This window comes from Erithacus rubecula, assembly GCF_903797595.1.
Source record: "Erithacus rubecula genome assembly, contig: scaffold_559_arrow_ctg1, whole genome shotgun sequence".
In the NCBI taxonomy this organism is placed as follows: Eukaryota; Metazoa; Chordata; class Aves; order Passeriformes; family Muscicapidae; genus Erithacus; species Erithacus rubecula.
The window spans coordinates 46,538-62,628 of NW_027635779.1; the positions used below are offsets into that span (position 1 = coordinate 46,538).

The 16,091-nt window shown below is 49.6% G+C and overlaps 1 protein-coding gene across 1 annotated transcript; it reads right to left on the bottom strand.

Annotated features, from left to right (window-relative positions):
* Positions 1–6,338: 6,338 nt before the first annotated feature.
* LOC306816395 (olfactory receptor 14J1-like) lies at positions 6,339–7,103 on the bottom strand (the record flags this gene model as incomplete). The annotated part of the gene is made up of 1 exon (XM_079332838.1): positions 6,339–7,103. One exon carries the CDS (start codon positions 7,101–7,103, stop codon positions 6,339–6,341), a length of 765 nt encoding a protein of 254 aa, XP_079188964.1.
* Between the last annotated feature and the right edge of the window lie 8,988 nt (positions 7,104–16,091).

The window sequence follows — 16,091 nt, forward strand, 5'->3', positions numbered from 1 at the left end:
GCTGGATGTTCTGCTGAGCCATGGGCTCCCTGGCTGTGCCAGGGGGGAATCCAAGATCTTGGCAGCCGTGTGGGCCTCCCCTCCTCGTTTCTATTGGGGACCCTGCTGAAAACGGGGCCCAGAGTCAGAGCCCGGCCCTGGCCCAGGCCCAGCCAGGCCTGTGGGCTGCACGGAGGGACCTGGGCTGGTGTTACCTGTACTGAGGCCAGAAGCAAAAGCGAACTTTCTCAGTGTTTTTTCACCTTTACATGTGTGTTTCACAAAGAACTTTTCTCTTTGGTGTAATATGGGAATCCTTAAAATCAGAAGGTGCAAAAATACCAGGCCTCAGAGACAACAGAACTGCAATTAGAGCAAAGAGGAAAGCATAAGGCATGTCAGCAGAAAAGTTTTATGACATGTAGAAAGCAAGGACAAATAGAGCAGTGGTCTGTGTATTAACACTTGGCTAGAATAACTCTCTAAGCTGCAGAAAAGTATATCTAGAAAGATATTAGGAAGGTCTAAGCTTAATAATGGAGCTCTGTGCATTGTATTTTAAGGCTTACAAGCAGATATTGTATTCAAAATAAGCAAGTATTATTTTAACCAAAGGTATGTGCACTTATAGTGGTTGGATGAAACTATTGTCATCATGCTTTTGCTTTTGTGATTGGCCAAAAAACTTTCCAAGTGCATTGTAACATCACTATTCTCTGGCTGTTGCTGAGACCATGAGCTTCTGGCATCTTCCTGCTCTTCCAACCTTGTAATGACACTGATGCTTGGGAGGAAAGAAAAAATTATAAAGCAGCTTGAGAAACGTTCCACAGCAGTCCCGTCCCGTTTGTGATTCTGTGCATAAACCCCTGGCCTGTGTTAGTCTAACAGTGTTTCAATATTAAAAATCAGACACCAATTGGTCCTTGTCAGGTCCATGGGAAGCTGCCCAGTTCCTGGCTGAGAAAAATTTCAGGGAATCTTTACAAACCATCACAGCAGCCTAGAAGTAACAGGGTCCCAGGGCGAGAGATGACCAGATGAATTTTAACACATAGAAAGGATCCCAGCCAATGCATTGAACCCTAAGTGTAGATGCCTCATTGGCCAGGGAAATGGTTCTTATGACCCCAACCAATCACATGTGTTTATCTGGGACATTCAAACCCTCGATTAAGAAGAGTCCCTAACAATAAAGAAAGCTTTTGTCATATGGATCACTGAGGGTTCGTGTGATCTCTGTCTTCCACCACAACCTGAATTGATGTAATAGGTGTGGTCAGTTGGAGTGTTCAGTTAGGTGGTCAGTGGGATGTGGTCAGTGGTTTGGTCAGTGGGGATGTGGTCAGTGGTTTGGTCAGTGGGGATGCAGTCAGTGGTTTGGTCACTGAGATGTTGTCTGTGGGTTTGGTCAGTGAGTGGGGTCAGTGGGCCATGGTCATTGCAGTGGTCAGTGAGGTGTGATTGGTGGGGGTTGCCAGTAAGTGTGGTCATTAAGGAGGGGAGTGAAGTGTGGTCAGTGGTTGTGCTCATTGGAATGGGAAGTGAGTATGGCCAATAGGTGTGGTCAGTGTAAGTGGCTGGTGAGGTGTGGCCAGTGGGTGTGGCCAGTGGTTGTGGTCATCGGGTGTGGTCAGTGGTTGTGGTCAATGGGTGTGTGGTCAGTTGGGTGGTCATTGGGGTGTGGTCAGTGGGTGGGCTGAGTGGATGTGTTCAGTGGGTGTGCTCAGTGGAGGTATGGTCAGTTGGGTGGTAAGTGGGATGTAGTCAGTGGGTGTGGTTAGTGGGGTGTGAGCATTTTGGCAATGGGTGCAGCCAGTCTGTGTGGTCAGTAGTTTATGGTCAGTGGTTGCGGTCAGTGGTGGTGAGGTCAGTTGGGTTCTCAGTTGGTGTGGTCAGTGGGTGTGACCAGGGGTGTTGTCATTGTGTGTGGGCAGTGGGATGTGATCAGTAGCTATGGTCAGTGGATGTGGTCAGTTGGGAGGTCGGTGGGGCTTGGTAACTGGGTGTGGTCAGTTGGGTAGTCAGTTGGTGTGGCCATGGGTAGTGGTCAATCGGTGCAGTCAGTGGCAGCGATCAGTGGGGTGTGGTCAAAGGGTGTGGTCATTAAGGGTAGCCTGCAGGGTAGTCAGTGGTTGTGGTCAGTGGCAGAGTGATCAAAAGATGTTGTCAGTGGGGGTGGTCAGTGGTGTGTGGGACAAGGGTATGGTCAGTGGTTGTGGTCAGTGGGTCTGGTCATTTCTCAGGACCACATGGTTGGGTCAGTGGGGTGGTCATTGTGTTTGGTCAGTGGGTACCATCAGCAGGAGTGGGCAGTTGGGTGGCCTGGAAGTAGGTGTAGTCAGTGAGGGTGGTCAGTGGATGTGATCAGTGTCTGTGGTCATTGAGGTGGTCAGTGGATATGGTGAGTTGGTGTGGTCAGTGGATGTGACCAGTTTTAGCGGTTACTGGGGGTGGTCAGTGTTGTGTGGTCAGTGCATACAGTCAGTGGTCATGGTCATTGGGGTGGTCAGTGGATGTGGTCAATGGGTGTGGTCAGTCATTGTGTGGTTAGTTGGGTGGCCAGTGGATTGTGGTCAGTAGGAGTGGACTGTGGGTGTGGTCAGTGGGAGAATTCATTGGGGTGTGGCCAGTGGGTGTGGTCAGTGGGCTGTGGGCATTGATGTCTTGCAATGGGTGTGTTCACTGGGTGTGGTCAGTAGTTGTGATCAGTGGGGGTGGTCAATGGTGTGGTCAGTGGCATGGTCAGTGGGTTTGATCAGTAGGAGGTGGTCAGTATTTGTTGTCAGGGGCAGAATGGTCAGTGGCGGTGTGGTCAGTTGGTATTTGGTGGATGTGGTCAGTGGGGTGTAGGCATTGGTGTCTTCATAGTGGGTGTAGTCAGAGCAGCGTGGTCACTGGTTGTGGTTAGTTAGGGTGAAGGGTGGGTGCAGTCAGTGGTTGTGGTCAATGGGGTGTGGTCACTGGTTTTTGGGAAAGGGTGTGGACAGTGGTGTGTAGGCAGTGGGTGTGCTCAGTGGGCTGCAGTTATTGGGGTGTGGTTAGCGGAGATGGTTTGTGAGTGTGGTCATAGAATGTGGTCAAATGGGTAACGGGTGAGGGTTGTCAGTTGGGTGATCAGGGGATGTGGTCATTGGTGTGGTCAGTGGGTGTGAGCAGTGGGTGTGGTTGGTGGGTTTGGTCAGTGAGGGATGGTCACTTGGTGTGGTCTTTGTGGGAAGTGGAGGTGATCAGTGGGGGTGTGATCAGTGGGTGAGGTCAGTGGGGGTGTGGTCACTTGGGTGGTCATTGCATTGTGGTCAGTGGGGTGACCATTGGGTCTGGTCAGTGGAGTGGTCAGGAGGTGTGATCAGTGTTTGGCGCCATTGGGCAGTGGTCCTTGTGGTGATCAGTGGGGTGTGATTAGTAGGTGTGGTGAGTGAGGTATGGTCTATTGAGTGGTCAGTGGGTGTGTTCAGTGGGATGTGGGCCTCGGTGTCTGGCCAGCAGGTGTGGTCAGTGATGGGGGTGATTGGGCATTGGAATGGGCTGCCCAGAGCGTTGGGTGAGTCACTGTACCTGGAGATGTTTCAGGATAGATCAGATGTGGCACTGAGTGCCATGGTCTGGGTGACAAGGTGCTGTTGGGTCACAGATTGGACTTGATGCTCTCCAAGGTCTTTTCCAGCCTGGGTGATTCTGTGATGATTGTAACACTTCAGGGCCCTGGGGAAGCAAGGGGCCATTGTGACACTGCAGGGCCTTGTGGAACCATGCAGAGCATTGTGGCAGGGCAGGACCTCATGTAATGATGGGGCCATTGTGACACTGCAGGGCCCCATGGAACCAAGGGGCCAGTGCTGCTCCTCAGGGACTCATGGAATGAAGGAAACATGTCTGACACCATGATGCCACTTGGGACAAAGAAGCCATTGTGATACTGTGGGACCAAGGATAGCATTGCTGCACTGTGAGACCTCATGGAACCAAGGATCAATTGTGACACTGCAGGGCCTTGGGGGATCAAGGTGCCATTGTGACACCGTGGGGCCCAAGGATCCAAGGAACTTTGTGACACAAAGGAGTCCCAGGGAACCAAAGGGACATTGTGACACAGGGAAGCCTCATGGAATCATGGAGACCACTGTGACACTGCAGGGCCTCATGGAACTGTGGAGACACCAGGCTGGCTGGGAAATTTCATCTGCTGCTAGGTAGGAGGGCTCTGAACAGAGACCTGGACAGGCTGGTTCCAGAGCCCTAATCCAACAAGGTGAAGTTTAACAAGGCCAAGTGCCAGGCCCTGTACTTTGGCCACAACAACCCCTGCAGTGCTACAGGCTGGGAACAGAGTGGCTGGTCAGTGACCAGGCAGAAAGAGACCTGGGGGCACTGATGGACAGCAGGCTGGACATAAGCCAGCAGTGTGCCCAGGAGGCAAAGAAGGCCAAAGGCTCCTGGACTGGATCAAGAATGATGTGACCAGCAGAACCAGGGAAGTGATTCTTCCCCTGTACTCAGCACTGGTTGTTCATCACTGAGAGTGCTGTGTCCAGTTCTAGGCCCCCAATTAAGGAAGGACATGGAGGGGCTGGAGCATGTCCAGAGAAGGGCAACAAGGCTGGTGAGAGGTCTGGAACACAAGTCCTGTGAGGAGTGGCTGAGGGAGCTGGGGTTGTTTATCTTGAAGAAGAGGAGGCTGATTGAGACAAGGTCGTGTCAGGGCACAGGTTGGACTTGATGATTTCCAAGGTCTTTTCCAGCCTGGCTGATTCTGTCATTCTCTGAATCCATCCATGGAGCAGTTGCAGGATAAGCCCTGGGCCTCCTCTTCAGAAGCTCCAGCAGACCAGGTCCCTCAGCTTCTTCACACAGCTCCAAAGCCCATCCTGTCAGTCCTGCAGAGCCTCTCCAGCCCCTCCTCATTGCCCAGAAGAGGGATCCTCACACCCAGACGCAGCAGCCCAGATGTGCCCCCCTGGCCTGTGGTGCCTCTGGCAAGGGAGCAGCACGAGGCACTGCAGGACCCTGCAGACAATTCCTAAAGCACTTGTAGGATGATCCTCCTTCCAAGGGACATTGTCCTGGCTCCAGCTCAGGAACTGAAATGAGGAGTGGGGCCAGAGAAGAAAGGGCAAACAGGATTGGGCTTTTCATAGGGGAGGGACAGGGTCAGGCAATAGGAAGAAATTGGTACCACAAAGAGAAAAAAAGGAAAAGGTGAAGCAAGGGAAATGCTCAGGGCAGGTTGGGTGTGGCTGCCAGGCAGCCCTGGCTCTGAGCAACCATGTCTGCAGTGGGACATGAAATTCACAGCTCATGGGAACAAACTTTGTGGCTGACTGTAGAGGCCACAATAAACCTGAGTGGTTTCCCTAGTGTCCCCCAGCCCTTGCTGGCCCCAGGGGCTGATGGCATTTGTGCTCACTCAGTTCCATCTCCCCAAAGCAGCACCATGGGGGTGCTGACGCCTGCTCTGTGCAGTGCAAACAGGGGCTCCTGAGCCAGTGCTGCCGTGTCTGTGCCTGCAAGGATGCAGCACCTGTGTGAGCTGGGGGAGAGGCCAGGGCTGCAGAGGGGGGATGTTGTTGGCAGTTGCATGAGGACGCTCTGGGACACTGCCCTGGGCTGTCCAGTGCAGTGGGGATGGATCAGCCCCTGCTCTGCTGCTCCTTGCCAGGGTCTCCCTTTTGCAGGGACCTTGCAGAGCACCAGCCATGCTGTTTGCCCCCAGCCTGCCCACAGACAGTCTGGGGCTGCTCATGGGGGTTTTCGCTGCTCAGCACTGGCCTGGCCAAGTGTTGTGGAGAGAGCCTGGCCAAGGAGCCTGGAGCCCCCAGGCCCTGCCCTGAGGCATCAGCGCTGCCCCAGCAGTGCCCATGGCCTGTCCCTGCTGCAGCCCTGGCACTGCCACCCCCAGGGCTGTGCCTGGCCCCGGGAGCACTCAGGCCCTGCAACAACATGAGGGGCAGGAGGGCCACGGGGCAGTGGCATGGGAGCAGCACTGGCAACACCAAGTGCTGCTGGGCACAGCTGCTGTGCCAGCACTGATCTGCCTCAGCTCTGCACACAGACATTGCTACTGCAGCTCCAGAGAAAGGAACAGAAGGGGTATGTCTGGATTAATCTTTGCTAGCACATCTTTTTTTTGTCATTGAAAGCCTCTGAGAGCACAGTTCCTTATTGAAACAGTCTGTGGATCTCAGTTTATTTGAAGCGAAACAGAAAGAGAAATGGCACAAAAAATGACCTTTATTCGTGGACAATATTTAAAAACTAAAATGACAAACGAAAAAAAAAAAAAAGAGCCTGAATCCAACCATTAAAGTGCTATCACAATTTACTTTTTTGCAAGTGATTTTCAGAATTTGGCAACCAAGTTAATGCTTCTGAAATCGTTTCATGATCAGTCTACACACTGCAGCCTTGAGCTCCTGGTTCCTCAGGCTGTAGATGAGGGGGTTCAGGGCTGGAAGCACCACCGAGTACAGAACTGACAGTGCCAGATCCAGTGAGGGGGAGGAGATGGAGGAGGGCTTCAGGTGTGCAAATGTGCCAGTGCTGAGGAACAGGGAGACCACGGCCAGGTGAGGGAGGCAGGTGGAAAAGGCTTTGTGCCGTCCCTGCTCAGAGGGGATCCTCAGCACAGCCCTGAAGATCTGCACATAGGAGAAAACAATGAACATAAAACAACCAAATGATAAACAGGCACTAACAGCAAGAAGCCCAAGTTCCCTGAAGTGGGAGTGTGCGCGGGAGAGCTTGAGGATGTGTGGGATTTCGCAGAAGAACTGGCCCAGGACATTGCCATGGCACAGGGGCAGGGAAAATGTATTGGCTGTGTGCAGCAAAGCGTTGAGAAAGCCACTGGCCCAGGCAGCTGCTGCCATATGGGCACAAGCTCTGCTGCCCAGGAGGGTCCCGTAGTGCAGGGGTTTGCAGATGGACACGTAGCGGTCGTAGCTCATGATGGTCAGGAGGGAAAGCTCTGATGAAATGAAGAACACAAACAGAAATACCTGAGCAGCACATCCTGCATAGGAGATGTTCCTGGTGTCCCAGAGGGAATTGTGCATGGCTTTGGGCACAGTGGTGCAGATGCAGCCCAGGTCAGTGAGGGCCAGGTTGAGCAGGAAGAAGAACATGGGGGTGTGCAGGTGGTGGCTGCAGGCTACGGCACTGATGATGAGGCCGTTGGCCAGGAGGGCAGCCAGGGAGATGCCCAGGAAGAGGCAGAAGTGCAGGAGCTGCAGCTGCATCGTGTCTGCCAATGGCAGCAGGAGGAAGTGACTGATGGAGCTGCTGTTGGACATTTGTTGTGTCTTGACATAATGATCTGTAAGAAAAGCAATAATGGAATAGTTTGGTTTGTAGGGGACTTTAAATATCCCAGCCCAGCTTGGGACCCCTTTCCCCCCACTGCCTGCCCAGGTCTCTGCTGCCTGAAGCTGTCCCTGCCATCAGCTGCTTCGCTGTTCCCAGGGCTTGTCCCTACTAGTGCTGCCAGAACCCAGCCCAGCCCTGGGGGCTCAGCTCTGCCCTGCGGACCCCTCCCAGCACAGGGCACTGCCCAGGGTCATTTCTGCCCTTGCAGTCTCTATTGACAACATCACAGCAGCCCTGATGTGGCTGGAAAAGACACATTGATGCTGCCTATAAGGGACCCTGTGATGATATCTCTCACTGACTACTTTATTGAGATTTGAGAGAATTTTTAAAAAATTTTCTCCTTCTGAACTGAGAGATGAATATCAGTGTGCAATTTCCCATCCAGGCAACCGAGAGCAGTAGATGAAATACCAGGATTTTCACTTTTATGCAGCCCCTGTTTTGCGGTTCTCCCTGTATAGTCTACTTAAAAATATTCTGCAGTTAAATGTCATGCTGGGAGCAGTCTTGAACAATGCAGCATCCTCACCACACAAGGAGAACACTTCCAAGCCATACGAGCTCTTTCCTTCCACCCAGACCTTGTCCCCCAGTGCTGGGGCAGCTCCCAGGGCTGGCTGAGAGCTGTCCCTGGCAGGCAGCAGAGTCCCTGTCCCAGCACAGAGCCCTGGGATGCAGGACCCTGCTCTGCAGAACAGCTCTGGGCACCCCTGGCTGCTCTAGAAAAGAGAGAATCAGAGAATGAACTCACAGAGTCTGCAGACATTGGGATGTTCCAGCTTTAGGAGATCACTCCAGGAGCTGCAGCTGCATGACAATGCATCCAGAGGCTTCCTGTGTCAAGGGCTGGGTTTGATTCTGCCCCAGTCACTTCTGAGCATCTTCCCAGCCCTGACTGATTTAAACACTCTGTGCCTCTGTGCTGTGCCCGGGGTGGCTGCAGGCAGACCCCCAGCCCTGCTGGGCTGGGAAAAGAGCTGGTCATCTAGAGAAATGCGCTTTTGAAGCTTTTCTTAATAGCTAGGATGGCCCTCTGTGCCAGGAGCCCAACCCTGCTGAGCAGCACAGACAGAGTACAAGGACTTTTAATGACCCTCTTGGGGTTTGTGCTGAAGCCCTGAACATCAATCCCTGAGAGGGAGCTGGAGAAACCTCTCAAGAACTCCAAGTCAGAATCAAACTCCAAAGTTTCTTCAAGATTTAATGGGTCCCTCAGAAGGACACAACTGAGAAAGTGTCCCCAAGCCACAATCAGAGCAGAGAACTGGAGGCAGAGATGACAGATGGGGACAAAGAGAAGCCAAGTCTTGTTGCCCTGGGGCACAGCAGGGTCTGTGCCACCAAGGGCTCTGAGGAGACACCTTGTCCTGAGCCACTGGGGCCTCCTGGCACAGCCCCAGCAAGGCTGGGCACTGTCACCCCTTGTGCTGCCCTCAACATCCCCCCACATCCCAGTGGCCTCAGGGATCTGCTGGGACCAGTCCCTGGGGAGCCTTGGTCAGGAATTGCCCTGGGGGCTCCTTCATGCTCCCAGGGACAGCAAGTTTTTCAAAGGGCTTTGGGTTTTGCTTTTGCCTTGGAGTCTCTGAAAGCTTTGTACAATCATGGCCTCCAATGATCTGCTTTAATTAGTCTCTTGAGATCCTTTCTCAGTAACAACACTCAGTGGGGCTCATGAATGCTTCAAGGTACTTCAGTTTTTTAGGGTACTTTCCTTTTTCCTTTCTTTGAGTCTCTGAAAAAATTTTGTGCAATCATGGCCTCCAATTCTCTCCTTCAAGGAATTCATGAGGAGCCTGTGTTGGAGATGGACCTCAGAGGGACCCATTAATGCTCTGGGACGCTTTGGGTTTTTCTTCTCACTTAGATTCCTGGAAAGGTTTGTGCAATCTCCTCTCAGGTGTGAGGTTCAACGTCTCAGCACCAAAGGCACCTTGAGGATCACTGATATCATGCAGTCCTGACAAAGCAAGCCCTGCCTTGATTTCCCTCTGGTCTGGTGCACTTCATTAGGGAGATTTCCTGATACTGTTATGAAGAAATATTTCAAAGAGCTTCTAAGAAATTCACATTCCTGTTTTAAGGAGTATATTTTATTACTGTTCTCTTTAGAGCAGAGGTGATGCAGCATTCTGTGATTGGTATTGAGTCCATGTTCTCTCCTCAGGAGGTCTGTCCTGCTCAGAGAAGTGGTGTCTTGAGGTCTGACCCACTGTGGACAATCTTGCTCCACATTCCTCACCCCCATGTTGTCTGTCCTCATTCACCTGGGACCTGCTTTGCTGGATAACTGACTGCAGTCAGGCCAAAAGACATTTTCTTGGTTTTTTTAAGTAATCCAAAACTTTTAAGTTTCCCCATAAAAAAGAGAGACACTCCTCAGGTGTGTGCCAAGCCCAAGGTGCCACCAAGGAGGTTCCCCTTCTCCAAGGCAGAACCCTGCAAGGACTGTTTGAGACCTTTGCACTCCTTGGTTCCATAAGGCATTGCTGTGTCACCACCGACTCTTGGTTCCATGAGGCTCCGTACATTCGCAATGGATATTTGGTTCCATGGGGCCTTACAGTGCCACAATGCTCTTTTTGGTTCCATGACACTTTAATATGTCAGGTGGACTTTTGGTTCCTTGACATTCAGTACTCTAAAAATTATCTCTGTAGTTTCAAAGTCTCACAATGGACCCTTGGTTCCATGAAGTTCCTCAGTATCAAAAAGGAATCCTTGGTTCCATGTGGCCCCACAGTGTCTTCTTGGTTCCACAAGTCTGTGCAGTGTCACAATGCCCCGTAGGTTTCATGAGGCCCCACAATGTCTCAGTGGACCCTTGGTTCCATGAGCTTCTTTAGTGTCACAATATTCTCCTTTGATCTACAGTGTCACAATAGTTCCTTGGTTTCACATGGCCCTGCTGTGTCACAATGAATTCTTGGTTCCATGTGGCCCCACAGTGTCACCTTTTTCCTGTGACAACCACCAGCAAACCGCACAGCCAGGGCCCCATGCCTGGGAAGAAGGAGGATGGGGGACATTTGGAGTGCTGGTTTTTGTCTTCCTACGTCACAGTGTCGTGGGGTGGGGCCCTGCTGTCCTGGAGATGGCTGAACAGCGGCCTGCCCATGGAAGGGGGAAGAGACAACAACCTCCTTCCATGGAACTACAATGGCAGAGAAGTCAGGCTGAGGGCTGGGTTTAAAAGACTGTCAGCAGCACAGGTAACCTCAGTCTGAGAGGAAAGATATGTGCTAATGTCTTTACAAATCATTTGATGGGTGAAGGGATGGGTGTTAATGTCTTTGAAACAGATCATAAGGTTTCTCAGGTTTGTTACTGGGCCCAGACAGTATAGCTCCTGAAACAGACAAGGATCTGCACAAGGCTGAACTTCTGAATTTTGGGGGCAAATGCCAGGTTCAAGGGGGGATATGGAACAGCAGGTTTGGGGAGGCTGTACCTTCCTATTACCTCATCCAATGGGGAAAGGAAGAGGGCAACATGCAGCCGGCAGTTTAGGATAAAAGGAGGCTGCACCCTCTGAAACCTTAAGAGAGAAAAACCCCATGAGTGTGTGCCCCAACGAACTCTCTCCATTTATTCAAAAGAAGTTGAAGGACTCCTCTGTCTCATTTTTGGACATAAACTTCTGGCATTTCTGGATTTTCCTGGGAGTGGCAACATGAAATCTCATGGAACCAAGTGTCCACAATTCCATGGTGCAACCTCATAGAGCGCTGGAGACCATTGTGTCACAATGGGAACACATGGAACAAAGGCTCCATAGTGACACTGCAGGGCCTCATGGAATGCAAGAGGTCATCCTGATGGAATGGAAACTCATGGAGCCAAGTGTCCACTCTTTTACAGCAGGTCCTCATGGAATCCAATAGACCATTGTGGTGCACTAGAAATACATGGAACATATTGTGACAAAGCTGGGCCTGATGCAACCAAGGAGAGACCATTGTGATGCAATGAAACCTCAAGGAACCAAGAGTCAATTGTCAACACATCAGGCTCTCATAAAACTAAAGAGAACATTGTGACACAATGGATTCTCATGGAACTGAAGCCCCATTGTGAGAAAACATGGCCTGATGGAAACCTGGTGCCACTGGGACATCTCCAGCCTTGGAGGAAGCAAGTGTCCAGTGTGACACAGCACAGCCTCATGAATCACAGCAGAGCACAGTGACTCCATGGGATCTTGGGGAACCAAGCGTCAGCTGTAAACACAGAGGAGACTCATGGAACCCAGGGGATCATTGTGATTCCACACTGTCACAATGAGCCGTCTTTCTGTGAGAATCCGTTTCCCCACAATGTTCTCCTGGGTTCCAAGCTGTGCCTCAATGGCCCCTTGCTTCCACAAGCCATGGCACAGTCCCACTTGTCCCTGGGTTCCATGAAGCCATGCCATGTTCACAACTGACACTTGCTTCCATGAGATTCCATTGTGTCACAATGGTCCCTGTGTTTCCATGAGGCTGTGCTGTGTCACAATGGACACTGGATTCCACAAAACCTGGCAATGTCCCAGTGGCACCTGTGTCCCATGAGGATCCACTTGGTCCAAGTAGAGCCTTGGATCTGTGAGATTCCAGGTTGTCCCAATGGTCTGCTGAGTTCCATGAGGCTGTGCTGTGTCACAATACACACTGAGTTCCACATGCCCTGGCAATGTCCAAGTGGCACCTGTGTGTCATGAGGCCCCATTTGGTCAAAGTGGATCCTTGGGTTGATGTGGATGAGGGCCCATAGTGATGCAGAGTCCTCAGGCAGGTGCAAAGGTGAATACTTTATTGCAAAAACCAGGCCTTTTAAAGCAATGAGACCATTATCAGTTGCACTGTTTTAAAACATAACAAACATACTTGCTTACCTTCTGTCCATGTGTAATTAAAGCTCCCTCAATCATCATCTCACCTTTTGCTGCTTCTTTTGCCTCTCTGTCTGCCCACTCATTTCCTTCCTGCAATTCCGAGCTCACCTTCTGATGTGCCTTACTGTGCATAATTGGTACCTGCCCAGGTAGCTGAACTGCTTCCAGCAGCTGCAATATTTTCTGCACATTTGATTTTTCTCCCTTGTGAGTTTAACAGTCTGCTTTCTATCCAGATGGCTCCATACGCATGTACAACTCAAATGCATACCTTGACTCTGTATAAATACTAATTTTCATTTCTTTATGATTTCTTAGACGTGGGTTAGAGGGATTATCTCAGCTTTTTGTTCAGAGGTATCTATTGACAAGGGTCCAGACTCTATTACCTCTTTGCAGGTGCTAACTGCATACCCAGCATGTCGCTTTCCACTGACGACATCGCTGCTTCCATCAGTGAACCAGATTCTGTGTCATCCAAAGGGGTGTCCTTCAGATCAGGGAGGATGGAGTAGGAGGCTTCAATAGTCTCCAAGCAGCCTTGGTGTACTGGTTCCTCTTGATTTCCACTAAGGAAAGAAGCTGGGTTGATAATGTTAATTCTAACTACCTCTATATTGTCTTGTTCCACCATGATGGCTTGGCATTTCAGGAAACTTTGTGGGGAGAGCCAGTGCCCTATCTTTACTTCTAGGACCACAGACACTGTGTGAGACACCAGTACAGTCATTTTCTGGCCCAAGGTGGATTTGTGTACATCTTGAATATTCAGCACCACTGCTGCAAGGGCTCTGAGCCATCCTGGCCATCCCTTGGCTGTTGTGTCCAGTTGCTTGGATAATTAAGCAGCTGCTCTCTGGTATGGACTCAGGTCCTGGGCCAGTATCCCCAGGGCAATTCCCTGCTTTTCACAGGAAACCAGAAAGGATGGTTTGCTTACGCCTGGGAGTCTGAGAGCGCAGCTGACATTACAGCATTCTTTAGCTGGTGAAAGGCCCACGTGGCCTCTTTTGTCCATTGAAGGTCTCTGTTCCCATTTGCAATGAGCACATACAGGAGTTTTACAAGCAAGCCATAGCTGTGCATCCACAGTCTACACCACCCTGTCATTCCTAAGAATATCCACAGTTCCTTTGCTGTCTGAGGTTTTGGGGTTTGACATATTGCTTCCTTGTGATCTTGACCTAGAGTCCGTTGTCCCACACAAATTCCATAACCCAGATAAATTATCTTTTGCTTCACTACCTGGGCCTTTTTCTTTGATGTCCTGTATCCCTGAAGTCCTAGAAAGTTTAGGAGGCTTACTGTCCAGGCTACCCATGCCTCTTTCATCTGGGTGGCTATGAAGATATCATCCATTACTTCAGTAACTTTCCTCCTTCTGGGGAAGCCTCCCAGGATTCCAGATCTTGGGCAAGTTGTTCCCCAAACGGAGTAGGAGAGTTTTTAAATCCCAGAGGCAACACCATCCATGTGAGCTGGGATCTGTGCCCACTTTAGAATTTTCCCATTCAAATGCAAAATTTTTCTGGCTGTCTTCATGGAGAGGGAAGCAAAAGAAGGTATTTTTCAAGTCTAAAACGGTAAACCAAGTTAGCTCTGGTGTTAGGCACATTAGCCAAGTGTATGGGTTTGCTACCATGGGATAGAGATCTTCAGTTATTTTGTTAACAGCCTTAGATTCTGTACTATCCATATGACTCATATGGTTTTTGGACTGGTAAAATGGAAGTGTTGAACTCAGATGGGCACTCTTCTAACAACCCTAATTGCAAGAAGTTTTCAACTATTGGACTAATTCCTTCCCTATCTTCCTTTTCCAAGGGGTACTGTTTAATTCTAACTGGTTGTTTTCCTTCCTTCAGTTTAATTACTATAGGAGGTGCATTTTTCACCCTCCATGGTACATTGGAGGTCCACACTCCCAGAAACACTTGATTTATTATTTCTTCACTAATTTCTCCCTCCATATGAGCAGCTGTTAACATTAAAATTAATGCCTCTATGTACTGTTCATAATTTACCTCCAGAATAACCTCCACATTTTAAAATTTAATGGTTACTTGTAATTGTTCTAACAAGTGTCTCCCTAAAAGTTGTCTCAGGAAACTGGGCAGATAGAGAAATTTATGAATATCCTATTGCTTTCCAAGACTATACCTTAATGGTTTGCAAAAATATGCTTTTTAAAGTTGGCCAGTCCCTCCTATTACTGTAATATAATCCTTCTCCACAGGTGCCATAGTTTAATTCAGAACTGAATATGTTGCCCCCATGTCAACTAGAAATTCCACTTTTTTCCCTTTCTCCCCAGCTTTAACTTACAACCAGTGGATCTCCTTCAGTGAGATCTCCTGGTCCTCCTCAGTCTTCTTTCACATGTGCAATCACTTTCCCCTTTTCCTAGTCTCCCTTTTCCTGAGGGTCACCCTGTCTTCATTCTGGACATTAATTTCTCCAGTGACCATATTTCTTACAGATCACATGCTGGTCTCTGCCCAAGTGGGACAGACCTTGTCTAGGTGATCCCTGCCTGCATCTTCCTCTCTCCCTCTCACTTATGACACTAGGAACTTCCTCATTCCTTGTTTATATCCTTCTTCCCAGTTACTAAAGACTCTCCACACCTTGTCCAGCAGTCTGTCTAAGTTCCTCCATTCTCCCCCTGAAGCTTTTGAAGCTTACGTCTTATGCCATCCATAGATTGGCCCAGGAATAAATTGACAAGCTGCTGTATCCCTACATCAAACCCAGGGTCCAGTGATGTGTGGCAGCCCATTACATCCCTTAATTCATCGAGGAATTTGGATGGTGACTCAGAGGGCCCCAGCTTGATTCAATATAAAGCTGACCAATTCATAGTTTTGGGAATGGCCCTTTCCATCCCCTTTGCAAACCACTCCTGATAACTTTCCAACTCTCTCAATTCAGCTGATCTGTTTGGGTCCCACCGTGGATTTTGGAATGGGAAATAATCTTTCACATCCAATTGCCGGGTTTTGTAATAATCTTCTGCCAGATCCACTGCTGTTTTTATAATTAATTATTTTTTGGTCTTGGTCACTGCATCCACTAATAATTGCATATCGTGCCAATCTGGATTTTGTTGTTTTGTATCACAGATATTTACCAGTGTTAACTGTATCGCTGTATAATTTTTAGCTACCTTTTCCCATGCCTCCACATTGATTGTGGAGAAGGGAACTTTAACCAATACCATTTCTTCCTCTGGTCCCACTGTGTCTCATACAGGTGCCTGAAATATCTGTGTCTGTTGTCTAGTCGGGTGTGTGGTCAGAGGAGAGTCTGCATCCCCTGAGTCTGCATCCTCATCCTCATCCTCATCCCTTTCCTGTCTTATGTGGGGAGTCTTGAGCAAATTGTCCTCCAGATCTCGCTCCTGAGTCACAATCTGGTAAACCTTATCTGATTTTGTACAACTTTGCCCTATACTGCACACTGAACAACACCACTTAAACTTTCCTCTCTTACTCTAATTCTCCTTCTCCTAGGGCCAATACCAGAGGGTCAGTTGGAGCCTTGATCCCACAGTCCCTCTGCCATTCAGGGTCATCTCAAATGGAAAGAAGCGTATCGGCATATGATACCTCTCCCACTTCTCTCCTAAGTAGCACGAGCTGTAATAGTGTGTTACAATCCAAAGTTCCACTAGGTGTCCACTTTGCTCAATTGTCCAATTTATATAAAGGGGCACGAGTCCTTGCAGAATCTAATAAGGTCTCTCTGTTTTTTGAATCCCCTTGCCCAGCAACATCTTTCCAATGTGCAATAATACAGCCTAGTGGACTGCCTTTAGGGATCCCCTACTTTGTTCAGTTCCCATTACCTCCTCCTCCTTGTCCTGTCC